The sequence below is a fragment of the Stomoxys calcitrans genome, chromosome 1, assembly GCF_963082655.1.
Source record: "Stomoxys calcitrans chromosome 1, idStoCalc2.1, whole genome shotgun sequence".
In the NCBI taxonomy this organism is placed as follows: domain Eukaryota; kingdom Metazoa; phylum Arthropoda; class Insecta; order Diptera; family Muscidae; genus Stomoxys; species Stomoxys calcitrans.
Window position 1 is genome coordinate 220,450,939 of NC_081552.1, and position 22,161 is coordinate 220,473,099.

The 22,161-nt window shown below is 44.1% G+C and overlaps 1 protein-coding gene across 1 annotated transcript in view; it reads left to right on the forward strand.

Moving 5' to 3' along the window:
* The window catches only part of LOC106093461 (uncharacterized), a 308,595-nt gene that overhangs the window by 180,986 nt on the left and 105,448 nt on the right, over window positions 1-22,161 (forward strand). Inside the window, exons 13-14 of the mRNA XM_059368504.1 lie at window positions 10,831-10,923; window positions 20,015-20,161. Coding sequence (XP_059224487.1) covers window positions 10,831-10,923; window positions 20,015-20,161 — 240 coding nt within the window. The remainder of the gene's footprint in view (window positions 1-10,830; window positions 10,924-20,014; window positions 20,162-22,161) is intronic.

Consider the following 22,161-nt stretch of genomic DNA (forward strand, 5'->3'; position numbering starts at 1 on the left):
CTTGAGCCCCTGGAAGCTGTAATGTTTGTTCGATTCGGCTGAAGTTTTGCATGTGGTGTTTTGTTACGACTTTCAACAACTGTGCCAAGTATGGTCCAAATTGGTCTATATCCCGATATAGGTTCCATATAAACTTATATCCCGATTTGACTTCTTGAGCCCCTGAAGGGTGCAATTTTTGTCCGATTCGGCTGATATTTTGCATGTGATGTTCTGTTATGACTTTCAACAACTGAGCCCAGTACGGTCCAAATCAGTTTGTAACCCGATATAGCTCCCATATAAACCTATATCTCGATTTGACTTTTTGAGCCATTAGAGACTGCAATTTTAGTCCGATTCGGCTGAAATTTTGCATGTGGTGTTCCGTTATGACTTTCAACAACTGTGGCAAGTGCGGTCCAAATCGGTTAATAATCCGATATAGCTTGCATATAAACCTATATCCCGATTTGACTTCTGCAATTTTTGACGGATTCGGCTGAAATTTTGCATGTGATGTTCCGTTATGACTTTCAACAACTGAGCCCAGTACGGTCCAAATCAGTTTGTAACCCGATATAGCTCCCATATAAACCTATATCTCGATTTGACTTTTTGAGCCATTGGAGACTGCAATTTTAGTCCGATTCGGCTGAAATTTTGCATGTGGTGTTCCGTTATGACTTTCAACAACTGTGGCAAGTGCGGTCCAAATCGGTTAATAATCCGATATAGCTTGCATATAAACCTACATCCCGATTTGACTTCTGCAATTTTTGACGGATTCGGCTGAAATTTTGCATGTGATGTTCCGTTATGACTTTCAAAAACTGAGCCTAGTACGGTGCAAATCAGTTTGTAACCCGATATAGCTCCCATATAAACCCATATCCCGATTTGACTTTTTGAGCCCTTGGAGACTGCAATTTTAGTCCGATTCGGCTGAAATTTTGCATGTGGTGTTCCGTTATGACTTTCAACAACTGAGCCTAGTATGGTCCAAATCGGTTTATAACCCGATATAGCTCCCATATAAACCTATATCCAGATTTGACTTCTTGAACCCCTGGAGGCTGCAATTTTTGTCCGATTCGGCTGAAATTTGGCATGTGGTGTTCCGTTATGACTTTCAACAACTGAGCGTAGTACGGTCCAAATCGGCATATATCCCGATATAGGTCCCATATAAACCTATATCCCGTTTTGACTTCTTGAGCCCCTGGAGGCTGTCACTTTTGTCCGATTCGGCTGAAATTTTGCATGTGGTGTTCCATTATGACTTTCAAAAACTGTGCCAAGTACGGTCCAAATCGGTCTATATCCCGATATTGGTCCCATATAAACCTATATCCCGATATGACTTCTTGAGCCCCTGGAGGCTGTAATTTTTGTCCGATTCGGCTGAAATTTGGCATGTGGTGTTTCGTTATGACTTTCAACAACTGTGCCGGGTACGGTCCAAATCGGTCCATATCCCAATATAGGTCCCATATAAACCTCTGTCCAGATTTGACTTCTTGAACCCCTGGAGGCTGCAATTTTTGTCCGATTCGGCTAAAATTTGGCATGTGGTGTTCCGTTATGACTTCCAACAACTGAGCCTAGTACGGTCCAAATCGGTTTATAACCCGATGTAGCTCCCATATAAACCTATATCCAGATTTGACTTCTTGAACCCCTGGAGGCTGCAATTTCTGTCCGATTCGGCTGAAATTTTGCATGCGGTGTTCTGTTACGACTTCCAACAACTGTGTGTAGAAGCTATAATTTTTGCTGGTTTGACAAAAGGTTGGGTATGTAGAATAATATTGTGCCCCTCAACTCAATTTATTTTGTGTAAATTTTTAGCAGAATCCATGGTGGTGGGTTCCCAAGATTCGACCCGTTTTTACTTGTTATTTTCTTAAGTGTAACATTCTTATATGTATACACTCCAATATCCTTGAAGTCCTTTAAAAATTCTGTGCTCTTTCGAGTACATTCTTTGTTATCTAAAGTGTATCATCACTCCCACTGATGTTATCTACTGAATTTATTTTACGATGTGAGCTGTGCTGTCCCTTATTTGTTGTTAGCCGAATAAAAATTCATACAATGCTAACGCATACATTCACATGCGTATGGCTAAACGAGGGTTGCTACTTATATAAGTAGCGGAAAAACAAAAATAAGTTGGTCATCAAAAATCTGTGGGGTTTTTAGCGATAGTGTGTAAAGCTTTAAAGATGGGAAATATCTGAATACATCTTGGCGTAGCATCCACAGAAGAAGTTCGACAGGCGGTTGTATGCTCCGGATGGACCCGATGGAGTCCTTCATCAAGAAGGGCTGCCGCCTCAGTGTACAATACACTGCTAGAACAACAACAATTATTTTCTGATTCAGTTCAAATTTTGAGTTGGCTACATTTTTGAAAATCCATCCGGATATGGTCTCTATAGACCAAAATTTCATTAGCCCCCTATTTAGACCGATTTTATGTACTCAATCCTTATCCATATCATATACTTGCCCAAGAGGAAATATTTTATATATTTTTTGAAATTTGTGCTTTATTTCTTTTCCCATCTCAATTCCGCAGTAGCTTCCCACGTTGAATGTTTTTTAGTGCGAATGTTTGCGTGTCACATACACTTACATACCTTAAGCTTCTTAGTAGCTGTAGCTGTGTACATCTCTTAGTTGTACTTAAAAAATTTGTTAACATTTTGTTGTTGTTGTTGGGTTCATCTTCTACTTTTTTTCTTTTGTTATTCGTGGTTGTTTTACCAGACGCTTTTTATGGTGCACTTTGGCCTTTTTTCACACTCAATTTTTGGAAACAGCTCTCAAGAACTTTTTTTTGGAAGTTTTTGGTTTTTCTTTTTATTTTTGGTTTTGGTTTTGTTGCTGGGGCTTTGGAAATGTGAGTTTTCATTTTAAACCAATTTATGATTTTTATGGGTTGTAAAGTTTTCAGTTATTACTCTCTGCTCTTTACAGTGATGATGATGACGATTTTGGTGATTTGTTGATGGCAATTTCATGTAAGCTCACTCCCCAATGCATTTAAGACAACATCATAAACATTTTTTTTTGGGGAAATATGGTTTTTTAAATAAACCGGAAGATGTGCTTAAGTTTGGGTGCTCTTATCAGATTATTTGCCATAGATATTGCCAGTTGTTATGGTTTTATGGCATATGACATATTATGGGGAAATTTGTTAACTAAAAGCGTTGTGCTTGCAACACTATTTGCTTTATAGTTGAGAGATTTATAGTAGAGGATTTGAGATGATAGGATTGAAGTATTTTGGAAATGACATTCTCAAAAAGGATTTTTTTTAATACTTCGTTAAACCAGCTGTAGGTGTAATTTTCTTAGGAAATAAAATATGTGCTTGTGCTTGCATTGATTATACCCTCCACTACAGCATTCCGTTTTGATGTGGGAAGAGAGCAGATGTTATACGAGGTCATGTAGACACGCAGGATCACTCTTCGACACTAGCTATTATACAACAAATAAGAAGGTGTTAAGTTCGGCCGGCCGAACTTTGGATACCCACCTCCTCGGGTATATGTAAACCACCATTCGTCATAATCCAGTGAAAGATACATAATATATGCCCCCGTAGCAGCTATATAGAAATAGGGTCCGATTTGGACCAAATATAAACCATATACGATGCGGATGTCGAAAAGCCTAACATAAGTTACTGTGTCAAATTTCAGCGAAATCGAATTATAAATGCGCCTTTTATGGGGCCAAGACTTTAAATCGAGATATCGGTCTATATGGCAGCAATATCCAAAGCTGGACCGATCTAGGTTCAAATTGAAGAGGGATGTCGAAGGGCCTAACTCAGTTCACTATCCAAAATTTCGGCGAAATCAGGCAATAAATGCGCCTTTAATGGACCCTAGACCTTAAATCAAGAGATCGGTCTATATGGCAACTATAACTTACTCTGAACCGATGTGGGCAAAATTGAAGAGGGATACCGAAGGCCCTAATACAACTCACTGTCCCATATTTCGGCGTAATCAGACAATAAATGTGTCTTTTATGGGTCCCAGACCTTAAATCGGGAGATCGGTCTATATGGCAGCTATATCCAAATCTGAACCGATCGGGGCCATATTGACGAAGTATATCAATTGGCTTAATACAACTCACTGTCCCAAATTTCGGCGACATTGGATAATAAATGCGCCTTATATGGGCCCAAGACCTCAGATTGAAAGATCGGCCTATATGGCAGCTATATCCAAATCTGGACCGGTGTGGGCCATATTGAAGACGAATGTCGAAGGGCCTAACCCAACTCACTATCCCAAATTTCGGCGAAATCCGGCAATAAATGCGCGTTTTATGGGCCCGAGACCGATATCTAACTCTGAACCTATGTGCGCAAAATTGAAGAGGGTTACTGAAGGGCCTAGCGCATCTCACTGTCTCATACTTCGGCGTAATCAGACAATAAATGTTTTTTTTATGGGTTCCAGACTTTAAATCGGGTCGAAGGACCTAACCCAGTTCACTATCCCAAATTTCGGCGAAATCCGGCAATAAATTCGCGTTTTCGGCTTCAGGTTAACCAAATTTATTGACGGCAGTCCTATGGCCTTCACCGCCAAATCGTCTGCGCTTTCATTCCTTCTTACTCCTTTATAGCCCGGCACCCAAACAATGCGAATTTTATCATCCTCAGAGAAGGCGTTTATCTCCTCCTTACACTCCAAGACTGCTTGTGATCTTACCGTCCTAATTGTTATTGCCCTTAAGGCAATTTTACTGTCCGTAAAGATGTTGACACTCGACGTCCTCACGTTAGCACCATACCACCTCACGCATTCCGTGATCGCCCGGATCTCCGCTTGTAGGACCTTATTATCATCAGACAATTTAAAACAGATCTCAGTCCCTGGGTTCTCAGTGTAGACCCCCAGGCCTACTCTGTCCCCTAGATTTAATCCATCCGTGTAACATGATCTTCCAGATGGCAATACTAGGGTTCCGTCAATCCAAGACTGTGCCCTTGATAGCAGTGCCTCGTACTCGACCTCAAGGTTCACCTCAGGTATCCGATGGGTAACCTCTACCCTTCCTTCCAGTTTTCCTATTCCGCGTTTATAACTGCGATGAGCTGCTCCCATCCTCAATCCATTCACCCATCGCCTTAAGTCTCATAGCCGCAGTATGTCTGGAATAGTCTTCAGTGTCCTCGAGTTAGTGGTCTCTATTGCTACGCCCATGCCTAGACAACACGTTCTCTGAACCTCTTGCATGGTCCTTATGTTGCACTTTTTCTCCATAGCAGTCCACCAAACTACTGAGGCGTAAGTAAGTATTGATCAAATCACGCTGCTGTACAGCCTGAATCATCGGATTCAGACCCCATTTCCAGCCTACAACCCATCTACATAGTGCCCATCATCTGTGAGCCTTCTCAGTACGCTTCTGAATGTAACACCTTCAATTCCGTTTCCTGTCCACGATCACACCTAAGTATTTGACCTTGTAAGATATCGAAATCGTTTCGATTTCGAGATGCGTTAAATTAGCCCACCTTCGTCTTCCTTATGAACAGGCATATCTCAGTCTTCTCTGGGTTAACATTGAGACCTATGGGTCTAGACCATATGCAAAACCCTTTCGGCCCTTCTGCATAGCTGGTTCGAATTCTAACCCCTTAGAAATATTGAAACATTGTCTGCGTAGCAAACGGGTTCCAATCCCTCCTCAGTCAGTATTATATTGGGTTGCCCAAAAAGTAATTGCGGATTTTTCATATAGTCGGCGTTGACAAATTTTTTCACAGCTTGTGACTCTGTAATTGCATTCTTTCTTCTGTCAGTTATCAGCTGTTACTTTTAGCTTGCTTTAGAAAAAAAGTGTAAAAAAAGTATATTTGATTAAAGTTCATTCTAAGTTTTATTAAAAATGCATTTACTTTCTTTTAAAAAATCCGCAATTACTTTTTGGGCAACCCAATATGTCTTTATGGCGGTCATCCATAGGAGTGACGATAATATGCCCCCCTGTGGTGTGCCTTGTGCCATTTTCTCCCTTAGATTTATGCCATGGGACACACAATTTATTCAACTGTTCCTTACCATATGGTTATTCCCGCCTTTAAGGACCGCGTCGACCCGGCACTGTTCTAAGGATTGGATCAGTGTGTCGGTTCGCACATTGCTAAAAGCCCCCTCGATGTCAAGGCATACTGCCAGTGTGTACGTTTTAGCATCGAAGGATTCTTCTATTTTATGCACAACCTCGTGCAGGGCAATCTCCACCGAACTACCCTTGACATAGGGCTTTTGGTGTCGCATAACTTGCCTTGCCGGGCTTTGGTATAAATACCACCCTTGCCTTCCGCGAGACTTTCGGAGGTTATGCAAATCCCAGGCACGCTGTGAAAATATTGGCTAGGTGGCGCTCCTGATGGTCCGCCTCTTTCTGCAGTAATGCCAGAAATATTCCATCAGGTCCGGGTGACTTAAATGGTTTGAAGCTCCTCATGGATCCCTTCACCATAAATTCCGTTATAATTAACCTTCGATCAACGTCATTATTCCAAGATTCCGGTGTCTCCGTGAGTCCCTTCGTATCCTGTGGAAAATGGGTTTTCATCAAAAGCTTCAACATGTCCTCCGTTGTCTCTGCTCTCACTCCCATGTCGTCTACTAAAGTTTCAGTTTGGACATGGGTTTTTGAGAGAAACTTTTTCATTTTGGCGGCGTCATTAACGCTATCGACCTGTTCGCAGAAAAGCCGCTCTGGTAATCTTATTGTATTCCTTGAGCCGTGTGTAATACACATCTCAATAAACTTCAGCCTTTTTACGACGTGCTCTGTTACAAAGTTTGCGGACCTCTTCGGGATTAAAGATATATTTTAGTTGCCCAATATATTCCATCAAGGTACCAATTACACCGCAATTACTACGTTTTCTTCCACATGTAGTATTTTTGTCATGACTGCAATAATGTTTTTCTAATTGCTTAATTTTAGCATTCCCCGTTGCTGTAAGCGAAGATAAGCTATTTCGTACTATTTTTCACTTTTTTGGTACCAACGTATAAGAATGTTGAATGGATTATTTAGTCACCCATTATATATTATCTTCTTGTAACTACATGCCAAATGTAGTTGCCTCTAGCTTCATTTGTAAAGAAAGTACCAAAATATACGAGTATGGAATAGATTATTTAAACATCCATCATATTTTTCCTAATTTTACCCCAAATTTCAGACCTCTACCTCCAAATATGAAGAAAGTACCAAATGGTACCAAAATGTGCGAATGGTGAATAGCTTATTTAGCCACCCATCATATTTTTCCTAGTTGTACCTACATGCCAACTTTCAAACCTCTAGCTGCATCTGAACAGAAAGTACCAAATGGTACCAAAATGTACGAATTTTTAATAAAACATTTAGTCACCCATCGTATACTTCTTAGTTGTACCTACATGCCAAATTTTAAAAACATTTAGTCGCCAAACATATATTTCTAACTTTTACCTACATTCCACAATCAGACCTCTAGCTCCATCTGCACAGAAAGTACCAAATGGTACCAATATTGGTAACAAAATGTACGAGTTGTAAAAAGATCATAGCCACCCATTATATTTTTCCCAGTTGCACCTGCATGCCAAATTTCAGACCTCCAGCTCTATCTGCACAGAAAGTACTAAATGGTACCAATTGCGGTACTAAATGTATCTTTTCTCCCGTTTCCAGTACTATTTTTCCATTTTTCTTTTCATCCTCATCCTGTTGCACCTGATGACTTTTAAGTCAAATTTCAAAATTGTACCTCTATCCATACGTCCTGCACAAAGTTCACACACTTCGTACCTTTTTGGTACTTTTTTTAGTACCTAAATGTACAAGTTTCCAAAAACTCTTATTGTCACCCAATTATGGTTGCCATAGTGTACCTAAGTTCCAAAATTCAGAGCTCCACTTCAATTTACAAAGAAAGTGCCAAATAGTACCAATTGCGGTATTAAACGTACTTTTACGGTACTAAACGTACCACTTTCAGTACGATTTTGCAGTTTTTTTTTACCAAATCTTATTTTTTCGAGACGCTCCTGCCATAGAGCATATTATTCTTCCACTGGAAGATTAAGGAGTGAATCCCCGTGCGGATTGAGCTCCACTTCAATTTACAAAGAAAGTACCAAATCGTACCAATTGCGGTATTAAACGTACTTTTGCGATACTAAACGTACCACTTCCAGTACGATTTTCCAAAGTTTTTTTTTACCAAATCTTATTTTTTCGAGACGCTCCCGCCGTAAAGCAAATTATTGTTCCACTGGGAGATTAAGGAGTGAATCCCCGTGCGGTCCAGTGCGGCGACTATCGCCCCTGTGTCCACATGATTGAAGGCCCCCTCAATATCCAAGAAGCCCATCAATGTGTACTTCTTCGGTCGCAGAGACGTCCTGACCTCCTGTTGCACCTCATGAAGGGCCGTCTCCACCGACCTGCCTTTGAGGTATGCCTGTTGTGTCCCACTGAGGTTTTCCGGCGTCAGTCCCCTCTCACCCTCAGGACAATCTGTGTTTTCAGCAGAATCGATGGCAGACTAATATACCTATAATCCTTCGTCGTACTGTGTTTTATTCTTCCCGTCTTGGGGATAAAGACCACCTTGTCTTCCCTCTATGTCCTCGGTACGTAGGACCATGCCAGACTCGCTCGGAAGATCCGCTCAAGCCAGGGCAGAGTGTCTGCAAAGGTCATCCGTTAAGGCCACATATGTAGGTATTGCGATAACTTGATCGCCGACCTTTTCCTGGCCACCTGGGAAATGAACCTCCGTCAATAGTTCCACCGTCTTCTGCCCACTCTCAGTGTAAGTCCCGTCCTCCCTCCTCAGGGTGCTAGGCGTGATGGGATCCTGCGAGAGCACTATGAGCAACCTAGATGTCCCACTAGTGCTTTCCATGGCAAGATCGACTGCGTCCTCCAGTTCCCTTGCGTCCTTCAGAGGCCCCCTTGTGGGCCTCAATTTCTGAATCTGTTCCCTGAACTTCTCCCAGTCGGTGCTCCTCGAGTTTCTGTATGGTATCGTGCTTGCCCCGAAAACATATCCTATAGGAGCTCTGGGTGGAAACGTTCCAGTCCAAAACCTTCGCTGAGTCACTATTCGTCACAAGCTTTATATCTATAACCTGTTCCCTGATCCGGTAGTAAAAAAAGGGTCGTTGCCCGTGGATAAAATGTAATCAAAATGTGACTCACCTCCGTGCTATCCGTGCTTCTCCAGAGACTGTGGTGTGAATTGGCGTCACCCCCTAGCACAAGGGCATACCCCTTCTCCTCGCCTTCAGGCGTGCCTGCGATGCGGATTTCAGTGCCCCTGTGACCCCGAAGTAGGCCAGTCTCTGGACCTTCTCGAACTCCCTCGCACACGTCCTCTTCTCTATGGCATTCCACCATACCAGTGCTCCATAGGCCAGTACCGGTCTCACGATGGCCGTATACATCCAATAAATCACCTTGGGAGTTACCCCCCACGTCCTACCGAACATCCTCCTGCAGGAGTAAAAACGTACAGTGCCTTACGGCTTCTTTCCTCGGTGTTGCTCTTCCAAGGCAGTTTCGAATCGAGGACTACGCCTATCACCAAATCCAGCCTTATCCCGTGCCTACGACCCAAGAACAACATTCATGCAAAATACCATGATTCTATTGGTTGCCCAAAAAGTAATTGCGGATTTTTTAAAAGAAAGTAAATGCATTTTTAATAAAACTCAGAATGAACTTTAATCAAATATACTTTTTTTACACTTTTTTTCTAAAGCAAGCTAAAAGTAACAGCTGATAACTGACAGAAGAAAGAATGCAATTACAGAGTCACAAGCTGTGAAAAAATTTGTCAACGCCGACTATATGAAAAATCCGCAATTACTTTTTGGGCAACCCAATAGCTTCAGCCGTTTAAGCTGGGCGATGATCAGTCAGTCAATCAGTCAGTTACTCACTCAGTCAGTTACTCACTCAGTCACTTAGCACTTTTATATATTGACTTTTTGTAGAAACACCATAAATTGTAAAGAATTCAAATACAAATTTTACTGCATCCTAATGGCCTTCGGTAATTCATGATTTTACGACTTTTAAAAGCCTTAACTCGAAAAATCATAAATCCAAAAACATTGAAATTAAGATTTTAATACCTGTAAATTAGCAATGACATTAACACTCAAAATCATAATGGAAAACTCATGTCACTGCTTGTATGTGTGCAAATGTTGTGGAAAAGCCCCTGGAGAGAATACTTCAAGTAAGGATATCATATAGCAAAGCCAGTCATGGTACGTTTTAGGCTATAAACAATTTTCCGCTAAAATAAGAAAGAACAAAACAACGCCCATCGCACAAAGGTAGTTGACTTAAATGTTATTGCGCCCTCTGCCTCTGCTGCTGAAGCATTTTTTTGAAACTTTTCCTTTTTTTTTTTGTGGAACACCTGCTGCTGTTATCCCTGTAAGATCCCATTGATGACAAAAAAAGAAAACCAAACACAATAGCGAGTAAGCAAGAGGGTCGTCAACCTGAAACCCCGGGTTGAGAAAACTCGTTAGCCTTTAAACGCTTTCCACTCAATTTGCCATCCGTAATCAAAAATTACAAGATTATCTACCTTTGAACTTGTTGCTGTATTAGCAGAAACTTCACCATGTCCTTTTTTTTTGCTCTCTCCCACCCCCACCCCCACACCTAAGGTCCTTGGCATTTAAATTTAAAGTCATTTTTGGTCTTATTTGCTGCTTAACTTGAAGTTAATAAAAATGTCGTTAATGGTTATTGTTTTTAATTTCATTAAAATTTCAGTATCCTCTTTGCTGACATCTGCGGTTTTACAAGTCTCTCGGATCAATGTACGGCCGAGGAATTGGTGCGTTTGCTGAATGAACTCTTCGCCAGGTAAGTGTAAAGTATTTTCTTCTCTTTTTGTTTGCGATTAGTTCATTAATAATTGAATTCGTGTCAGGATAAATGAATCTGAGATAAAAGTTAAGCACACGAAAAATTTATTATTGATTGATGGTGGAGTAATGATGGAAGGGGCATCTAAGTTATGAAAGATTAAATGAGAAAATGAGGAAAGCAAGTGAAATTGAACTAAACTTATGTTTTTATCACATTTTGCCAAGAAGCTGTTTCTAGGAAAAAAAGAGGTTAGTTAGGGTTTGCAAGCATTTATTTTCTTCAAATATATTTACACTGAAACTGTTTTTCTATAAAAAATCAAATAAATATTCTACAAAATTTTGTACAAAAATTTTTATGGAATTCCCTTAAGTTTCTCCATTCAACAATGATGTTGTGTCTTCATCCGATCCAGGAACTGCGCGACTAAGGTAGGGTGCATCCAAAGGAAATCTAGGTCTGAGTTGAGTGGGTCTGGCTGGGCAGTTAAACAAGTGGCGAGTGTCGTGTGGTCCCAGCTCATAATCATCCTGCACCTTGGCATCAAGCCTTGCTCTGTAGTATTCGAAGCGGCTGCATCTACCGAAACTACTCTGGTTTACCGGGGAAGGAATATAGGACTGACAGGAGCAATGGAGAACCCAAGCGAAAGGTGAAGAAACGTTCATCCCCGCGCAAGCACGGATGTACCTACGCCAGAGCTTATGGCACCCCATCCTGTTCCTTGAACAAATCTCAGGAGACCTACCAGTGCTTCGTTCGCAAGTTCACCCAGATCACAGAAGAAACGGTTCCCCAGAAGGGAGAGCCTACGTCCCTATAGTCTCCTCGTCATCCTCATCGAGGCAACTCCTACAAGAGCCATTGTGAGGTATCCTCATGCGCGCCGCCATGCTACCTATGACAAAGTGCCCGGTTATGACCCCTGTCAAGGTATTCATCGACCTCTTATCGAACGCCAGCAACTCCCTCGTCCTCCTCCGGTCGATGATCGGCCATAACGCCTTTGCTGTCTGGCAACCATCCACTGAGTCCCACCTCGCTACCGACGCCGCTCTGGCCATCTCCTCTACTGTGTTCAGTAGCTCGACAAATGGCACGTAGGCAAGACCCAATGACTGGTCCGCCTGATGTCGACGAACCCCTCCTGGCGCACTCGTCCTCTCTCTCATTCCCTGAAATCCCCTCATGCCCAGGAACCCATGTCAGCATCACATCGTAGATCCGGAGCCTATCCAGGAACTCCAAACAATCCGCCACGCATCTCGACCTCACCATACTCGACCCTTGGGTCTTGAGCGCCTCCATACTGTCCACATCAATTCTACATCTCGAGGGCGTTAAATCCCTTACCAGAATTTCTCGTGCGGCCACTGCAATGGCACAGACCTCTACTCGTTCGGCAGTCTCAGAGACATACTGACAATAAGTGCATAAAAGACCCCCTATCCAGTCCCTGACTGCATCTTGTAGCCATCTGTGTAGGTCGAGGTCTTATCTTCTTAAGTACAGCATTCGCCCTCCATTCGTTCCTCTCAGGAAATCGAATCGCGAATGCCCTTACTCCAGTCGGCACTGGTGCCAGGTAGTCGGAGATCCTCCTCAGTCTACCCTCCGCATCCATAACACCCAGAATCGAAATGTGACTGCAACCATCCTCGTTCGGCATGCCGAGCTTGCTCAGCCTAAGCGCGACCCCGAATATAGGCCTCAATGGGCTGCATATCCAGCGTCGTCTAGGCGAGAACACCCCTTCTTGGAGAGTTTCTCTGATCACCCGCCTTTTGACCACACTATCTCCCAGGTTCGCATTAATAATCCTGCCGTGAAGCATATTATTGTTCCACTGGGAGATTAAGGAGTAAATCCCCGTGCGGTCCAGTGAGGCAACTATCGCCCCTATCTCCACCTTATTGAAGGCCCCCTCAATATCCAAGAAGGCCGCCAAAGTGTTCTTCTTCTGTCGGAGAGATGTCCCGACCTCCTGTTGCACCTCGTGAAGGGAAGTCTCCACCGACCTGCCTTTGAGGTATGCTAGTTGTGTCCCACTGAAGTTTTCCAGCGTCAGTCCCCCTCTCACTCTCAGGAAAATCTGTGTTTTTTGCAGAATCGATGACAGACTAATAGGCCTATAATCCTTCCTCGTACTGTGTTTTGTTCTTCCCGCCTTGATGATAAAGAGCACGTTGACTTCCCTCTATGCCCTCGGTACATAGGACCATGCCAGGCTCGCTCGGAAGATCCGCTCAAGTCAGGGCAGGGTGACTCCAGGGGACTCCTGCAGCAGTGCCGGGATAATTGCATCAGGTCCGGCCGGTTAAATGGCCGTAAAGTGCAGACCACCCACGCTATCTTCTCCTCGTCAGCGATATCCCTGATGAGGTCATTTGTTAAGGCCACATATATGTTGGTATTGCCATATCTTGATCACCGACCTCTTCGTGGCCACCTGGGAAACAGTGTCCATCAAAAGTTCCACCGTCTCCTGCCCACTCTCAGTGTAAGTCCCGTCCTCCCTCCTCAGGGAGTTAGGCGTGATGGGATACTTTGAGAGCTCTATGCGAAACCCAAATGCCCCACTAGTGCTTTGAATGGCAAGATCGACTGCGGCCTCCAGATCCCTTGCGTCTTCCAGAGGCCCCCTTGGAGGCCCCAATTTCTATATCTGTTCCCTGAACTTCTTCTAGTCGTTCCTCCTCGGGTTTCTGTATGGTATACTCCTCACCCTCTCGTCCTCGGCCTGAAAACATATCCTATCTGAAAAGGCGCTCTGGGTGGAAACGTTCCAGTCCAAAACCTTTACCGAATCACTGTTCGTCACAAGCTTTATATCTATAACCTGTTCCCTGATCTGGTAGTAGAAATAGGTTTGTTGCCCGTGGATAGAATGTAATCAAAAAATGAGTCACCCCTTTCGTTGGTATCCGTGCTTCCCCAAAGACACTGTGGTGTGAATTGGCGTCACCCCATAGTACAAGGTCATGCCCTTTCTCCTCACACCAACCGACCGGGTCCCTGACTGTGCCTGTAGGGCGGTTTTCCACATAGTAAGGTAGGTACATGGAGACCAGGATCAGTAATGGTTTGCGGGGTTTCTCCACGGCTACTACCTTTAGGTCTTCATCGCTGAAACTAGAAATCAGAGTAAGGTTCAAATCCCAACTGGCTACGATACATCTTCCAATCTTACCTTCTTTGGGGGGGATATAAGATTAAGATTTCGTGATCTGAGTGGACGAACCTTGTTACCTCGTAACCTCGGTCCTTGAACGAGGCCAACATCAGTGCCATCTCTCCCCATAGCTCTCAGCAGCTCATCCGTGGCTGCCTCTGAGTGGTGCAAATTTATCTGCACTAGCTTCAGGCAGCCCATGCCCTTAGTACCCTGGGTGGCGTCGTCGTCATCGACGGCCAGGATCATTCTCACATGGTTCAAGCCAAACTTGACCTCTTCTAGCCAGGAGTTTAGAAGTGACAAGGATTCTGAACCAACCGTGATCCAGAGGTCCTTGCCATTACCTTTTTCCCTCGCTTATGCTTATTTTGCCGTTTAAGCAGCCTGAGTATGGCTTCGTCCTCTAATGCTGGAGGGGGAATCCACAATCCAACGACGTTCAACGAGGGATCTGATCAATCAGGAGCAGCTCCATCTTCATACCAGGCCGAAGAGGGTCAAACCCATCAATAGCGTCAGGCGCAGACGAGATGGATCTATACTGCACGGACTGGTGTATCACTAAGGCCAATCCCCCACAACCATTCCTTAGGAAATCATTACGTAAAACGTTCTATCCATGACAACCGTGCAGGTGTTGGCCAGCTTTGTTTCCTAGATCGCTGCAACCAATATGTTCTTCCGACTCAAAGGTCGGACTACTATCTCGTCGATCTTGCCTAGGAGACCATTCATCATGAATGATACACTTCCCGGCACTGGCCCGGCAATGTTGGGGCTAGGGCATTGCTGCTGCGTATATTACCGCACGAGAGAGATCGGAGGGGACACATAGTCCGACGACAACGACGCTTGTGACCCACTGGCGGGTATGTTTGCACTGCACTTTGCAGGGCGACTATAATCCGGTATTGACGTCCAGCCATAACAAGATTGGAAATGCACCCACTCTATGCACCGGTTACACTTCACTAATGCTGACCGATGATAAAGGCGGTAATGGCAAACCGAATAGAACCAGGGTCCGAGGTTCTTTTCATTCCTGGGACGGACCAGAAACGTACCGGAAAGACACTCCGGGATGTGCCTCTCTCAAGACGAAAAAAAATAAACACGTACACTGAGACGGTAGTTTTTGCCGATGAGAAGCTCCATCGGGTCAATCCGGCACGTACAACCAAATCCACTTTTCATTTTTTCTTTAAGCAAGAGTACGTTTTCTGGGTTAAACATAATTTGAACCCAATACCCCAAGGTTTTCTTGATAAAAAAAAAAAAAAATAAATGATTTTTAATATCGATCTCTCCACAAAGGTCAGATGTCAGTCGACATATACACACAGATATAAGTGTGGGTGTGTGTATGTGCTTGTAGGGAAGGAAATTCCTTTAATCCTTATTGAAATATTAAGCGTTTCGGAATACAACAAAAAAAACTAAATTGAATATTTCCAATGAATCATTGTAGCACTGCCTTTATGCAAATCATCACCACCATCATCAGGGTTTCTCAATAAAGTCATGCTGTGCCATAGTTCGATATGCCCAAAAGGAATAAAAACAAAAGGAAGCTTAATCCCAATGAACTCCATAGAAATGTGGATGGCAATGGGTAAACATTTTTATTTCGAAAATAGACGAAGAACAGGCTGAGAACATAAAGAAGGCAAATATTTACATATGCAGTTATTTTAGTATTTTTCACAGTGTTTTAAATGACAACGGGGGGCAAAGTGCAAAACCAGAAATTACCTCACTCATGAATTCTATTTAAAGATGAAAGAAATATTTATTTGAGGTGTTGATGACATTTTGGCAAAGGAAATTTTGCAGTATCGATATCGACATTATGATGTGGAATCACCAACAGCAACTTCAGTCATTGTATTGCCGATCTCATTCACTTGGTTCATTAAATATCTGAATCTAGCAATTTTGCAATTTGAGTGGGGTGTGTTCAGAGGTCCGACGTTCGCTCCTAGACTGGCATTTACTTGGTAGCTAATTTATGTTTCCGCTGCTGTGTCTTCATAAATGTTTAAACGGTTGTAATGTGGTTTGGCTGAGGTAGATCAACAGTCGTCCAGGGTTTAACCTTAAGAACCCACAAACCTTAAATAATTACACGCTTAAATATTCCATTCAGGATACGCTATCTAGGTTTTATTGAAAATATACTTCAGTTACTAAAATTCACGATGGTGTACCAAGCTCATAGTTGCAGTGCGTTGATAAGTGTGAATCAGTGCGGAGCTTCGGCCAAAATGCAACTGCGCTCATGACCATTCCATTACGAAACAGAGGCAAATTTCTCACAAATCAATGAGAGTTGTTCGATTCAAGTTTAAGCTCAATTATAAGGGGGCTCCTTTTTATAGCCGACCCCGAACGGGTCGGCTCTTTATGGAGATGTTTTTACATGGCTGTCATACCAAATGGTACAGTACCTTCCAAATGTCGCCAGCATTAGATGGGGATAACCCCCGATGAAAATTTTGTGATGTTCTCGCCAGGATTCGAACCATAGCGTTCAGCGTCATGGGCGCTACGGTGGCCTCTCACGGCCCTTCTGCCAATAGGTGTCAATTTCCGGAGCTTAGCCGCTGGGTCGGGTCGTGTTGGTATTCGGTAGATTTCTTCGGTACTCGGACGAATGTTTCCTGGGATGTTGCTGATATTCGGTAAATTTCTTCGGTAATCGGACGGATGGTTCTTGGGATAATTCGGCTGGTATTCGGTTAATTTTCAGCGGTGGACTGATTCGAGGTTCGGATATGGCTTGGGCGTAAACCTCAGGGAGCACAACTATTCTGGCTGGGCACTTTAAAGATAAGAGCAGAGTTAGGATGGAAGCGAACGAGTCGCGTAGGACAGCGAACGAGTCGCGTTGGGAAGCGAACGGATCGCGTTAGGAAGCGATCGAGTCGCGTAAGGAAGCGAACGGATCGCGTTACGAAGCGAAAGAGTCGCGTAAGGAAACGAGGAAGCGAACGAGTCGCGTAGGGAAGCGAACGGATCGCGTTAGGAAGCAAACGAGTCGCGCAAGGAAGCGAACGAGTCGCGTTGGGAAGCGAACGAGTCGCGTTGGGAAGCAAACGGATCTGGCTGGGTACTTTAAAGATAAGAGAGCAGTTAGGATGGACGCGAACGAGTCGCGTAGGACAGCGAACGAGTCGCGTTGGGAAGCGAACGGATCGCGTTAGGAAGCAAACGAGTCGCGTAAGGAAGCGAACAAGTCGCGTTAGAAAGCGAACGAGTCGCGTTAGACAGCGAACGAGTCGCGTTACGAAGCAAACGGATCGGGTTGGAAAGCGAACGGGTCCCGTTAGGAAGCGAGCGATTCGCGTAAGGAAGCGAATGAGTCGCGTAAGGAAGCGAACGAATCGCGTTTGGAAGCGAACGGATCGCGTTAGGAAGCAAACGAGTCGCGCAAGGAAGCGAACGAGTCGCGTAAGGAAGCGAATGTGTCGCGTTTGGAAGCGAACGGATCGCGAGTCGCGTAAGGAATCGAACGGATCGCGTTAGGATGCGAACGAGTCGTGTAAGAAAGCGAATGAGTCGCGTTAGGGAGCGAACGAGTCGCGTTGGGAGGCGAAAGGATCGCGTTATGAAGAGAACGAGTCGCGCAAGGAAGCGAACGGATCGCGTTACGAAGCAAACGAGTTGCGTAAGAAAGCAAACGGATCGCGTTAGGAAGCGAACGAGTCCCTTTAGGAAGCGAACGAGTCGCGTAAGGAAGCGAATAAGTCGCGTTTGGAAGCGAACGGATCGCGTTAGGAAGCGAACGGATCGCGTTAGGAAGCGAACGGGTCGCACAAGGAAGCGAACGGATCGCGTTACGAAGCAAACGAGCCGCGTAAGGAAGCAAACGAGTCGCTTTAGAAAGCGAACGGGTCGCGTTGGGAAGCGAACAAGTCGCCTAAGAAAGCGAACGGATCTCGTAAGGAAGCGAACGAGTCCCGTAAGGAATCGAACGGATCGCGTTAGGATGCGAACGAGTCGCGTAAGGAAGCGAATGAATCGCGTTAGGGAGCGAACGAGTCGCGTTGGGAGGCGAAAGGATCGCGTTATGAAGAGAACGAGTCGCGTAAGGAAGCGAACGAGTCGCGTAAGGAAGCGAATGAGTCGCGTTTGGAAGTGAACGGATCGCGTTAGGAAGCGAACGGGTCGCGCTAGGAAGCGAACGGATCGCGTTACGAAGCAAACGAGTCGCGTAAGCAAGGAAACGGATCGCGTTAGGAAGCAAACGAGGTCGCGTAAGGAAGCGAACGAGTCGCGTTAGAAAGCGAAAGGATCGCGTTGGGAAGCGAACGAGTCGCGTTAGAAAGCGAAAGGATCGCGTTGGGAAGCGAAAGGATCGCGTTGGGAAGCGAACGAGTCGCGTTAGGAACCGAACGAGTCGCGTAAGGAAGCGAACGAGTCGCGTAAGGAAGCTAACGGATCACGTTACGAAGCGAACGAGTCGCGTAAGGAAGCGAACGGATCGCGTTATGAAGCAAACGGATCGCGTTATGAAGCAAACGAGTCGCGTAAGGAAGCGAACGAGTCGCGTTAGAAAGCGAACGAGTCGCGTTGGAAAGCGAATGGATCGCGTTACGAAGCGAACGAGTCGCGTTAGGAACCGAACGAGTCGCGTAAGGAAGCGAATGAGTCGCGTTAGGAAGCGAACGAGTCGCGTAAGGAATCGAACGGCTCGCGTTAGGATGCGAACGAGTCGCCTAAGGAAGCGAATGAGTCGCGTAAGGAAGAGAACGAGTCGCGCAAGGAAGCGAACGGATCGCGAACGGATCGCTTTAGGAAGGAAGCGAACGGGTCCCTTTAGGAAGCGAACGAGTCATGTAAGGAAGCGAACGAGTCGCGTAAGGAAGCAAACGAGTCGCGCTAGGAAGCGAACGGGTCGCGTTACGAAGCAAACGAGTCGCGTAAGGAATGAAACGGATCGCGTTAGGAAGCAAACGAGTCGCGTAAGGAAGCAAACGGGTCCCGTTAGGAAGCGAACGAGTCGCGTAAGGAAGCGAACGGCTCGCGTTGGGAAGCGAACGGGTCGCGTTGGGAAGCAAACGGATTGCGCTAGCTGATGAGATCTCAAGGGCTTTGGAGTGAACGACTGCAGAACATTCCATACGTCTGATGGTTTTCTCTGCTAGAGAGACTCATGCCCATCCTCAGAAAGGTGTGACATTAAGTACATAGTGTCAAATGAACCAAGTGAGAAATATATTCCACTTGTCTTGTTAAAAAAGACATCGAATAACTACATTCAATGAGATCACCAGTGCCAAGATATAAATGCCAATTCCTACATCAGTTCGTGTACCCTTATTATCAGTTTTTATGAATGTTCACCACCTGCACGCATAACCACGGCCAGCGTGTGTTCATATCAACAAACATATGGACTGATGGTTGTGTGGTCAGCCCTCAGGCTTTATAATTTATTGATAACGGAGGGGGGCGGACCCTCCACCGTTACCCCAAAAACACCACCCAAAATCTAAAGTGGACCAATAAGGACACTGTGGGTATCATACCATATACGAAAGTGGCCCGATGGGCACAATAAGGGTACCAAATGAAAGGTATTGGCGACCAGAAAACGAATATGGTATTAAAATTTAGGTCCAAGTACCCAGCGGGCAATGTGGCCAACATTAAGAGGGTATAAACACCGCTTTGTCCGATGTTCTCGCCAGGGTTCGAACGCGTTCAGCGTCATAGGCTACTACGGCACGAATTCAATATCCGCATTCAAGTGCTCCCAAATGTTATGTAGCATTTCATTTTTATATTCATACACAAAGGTTTCGAAAAAAGCCAAAAAAAAATCCAAACTTTTGTCTGAAGTCACTGTAGCCATTTATTCTATTTTTGTTTCTCTAATCTATGCATTTTTTTTGTTTTCCCCTACAGATTTGATCGATTGGCAGCCGAACACCATTGTTTGCGTATTAAATTATTGGGTGATTGTTACTATTGCGTCTCGGGGTTACCCGAGCCTAGACCGGATCATGCCCATTGTGCTGTTGAAATGGGCTTAGATATGATTGATGCGATAGCGTAAGTAGAACAGCAAAATAAAATCCACAAACAAACATAAACACACACAAACAAACACACACACACACATATGCAAACCCCATTATCATTATGAAGTTGAAAGCACACAAACATACTCTGACACATACTGTATGAGTGTTTGTGGCAGGGCTGTAAAAGAGCATGCCAGCCAGTCCATGTATGTATTTAGGCTTTAAGGAACTTAACAAAGTTTTGCATACTTTTAGGCTCTTAACTTGATATGAATGGAAAATGGAATTGAATACCATATTGTTGGCCATTCTCTGGTGATGTGAAGTGAAAGAAACTCTTGTGGGGCTTGAAAAGTTTAAAGGGAATTATATGTTGCATAAAATCTTCTATAGCAAATAGAATGTGGCAAATCATCTTTAAAACATTCACGTTTCTAGACCCTACACCTACAAACAAACATGGTGTAATATATCAAAGAAAGTTGTAGCCTAAAAAGAAAGAGCATAGAAAGTGGATTATAAAAGAAAGTCTATAGTATTGACCTTAACCTTTAGATATGGCTACATGCAATGCATTCATATGAAGGCCACACACTGTGTTGGGATGCCTTGGTGATGAAGTAAAGAGTTAGAAAGATGGTACAATTTTTTTTTTTTTTTGTTAATAAAGGCTGTGATTAAATTCCATTTCAATTACATGGGCAATGTTTTCAAAACGATTTATAAGGTAGAATATTTGTCAATGCGATTTGGCCATAGTGAAGGCACCATTTTAGCGAAATCTAAGAAACACGTCTGGCTATGCCACTAAACGCCTGGGTTCCAGTTCTGGTAAAAGCATCAGAAATAAACATTTCAGCGGTTGTTATCCCTTTACTAATGCTGGCGGCATTTGAGAGATATTTGGCCTAGTTAATCTCCTCTAATAAGTGATGTTGCTCTGCGGCACGCTGTTGGGAGTCGGCAATAAAATCAACGTTCGGACAGCTTTCATAGATATGAGAGAAGTATTCTTGCTGCTTCTTAATGGAATGTTCCAGGGTAAATTTACATTTGCAATGCTTCCAAACGGATGTCATATCGTCACTTGTTTTATGCAAGTATTCTTCGACGCTCGCTCGTCCTTTACGCAATCTTTTCAACCTTGCTTACGTGCGGGTGTTTTCCCGGCGTGTTGGAAGATTGCGAACGTGCAGCCTATCCCCAAGAAGGGGATAGGCTGCAGAAGGGGACCCTGCGAATTACCGACCAATAGCGTTATGCTCTGCGCTTTCCAAGCTTATGGAGAGAATTATCAATTACCATTTTGTGAGGTACTTAGGGTCCAATGGTCTTCTTAGCGACCGACATTATGGATTTCGCAGAAATCGCTCCATGGGTGACCTGATGGCCTTCCTGTCAGAACGTGAGAGTAAGTTTTGTGGCTATGGATATCTCCAAGGCATTTGATAGGGTCTTGCACGGTGCATTCCTTTCAAAACTTGTCGCTTTTGGTGTCGGTAATAACTTTGATCGATTCATATCGAGTTTTCTCAGAGATCGTGCACTATTAAAATTGTTGTAGATGAGTTCTCATCTGTCGAATATAAATTGACCGCAGGAGTATGACAAGGCTCTGTCTCTTCTCCCTCTCTTTTTCTTATTCTCATTGACGATCTACTGGGTCTGACTTCGAATCCGATCTACTCGTTCGCGGATGACAGCAACCTCTGTCATTCGACCATAGGCCGAATCTTCGAGAGATTGAAGATAGGACGCGGATTATGCGAGGATTTGCAGGCCATTTCTGAGTGGGGTCGAATGAACAGGGAGATTTTAATGCACGCAAGACGCAGTGCTGTTTGTTGGCCCACAAACGATTCACTTACACTTTGCAATCGTCAGTTTAGATATCCAGTAGTCAGAGGCTCTTGTTGTTCTGGGCATGAAAATTCAATGTAATGTCCGTTGGTCAAAATATGCATTCGAAGTGTCGAAGAAAGCATTCATGGGCTTGGGCTTTCTTAAACGGTGTAAGAAATATTTCAC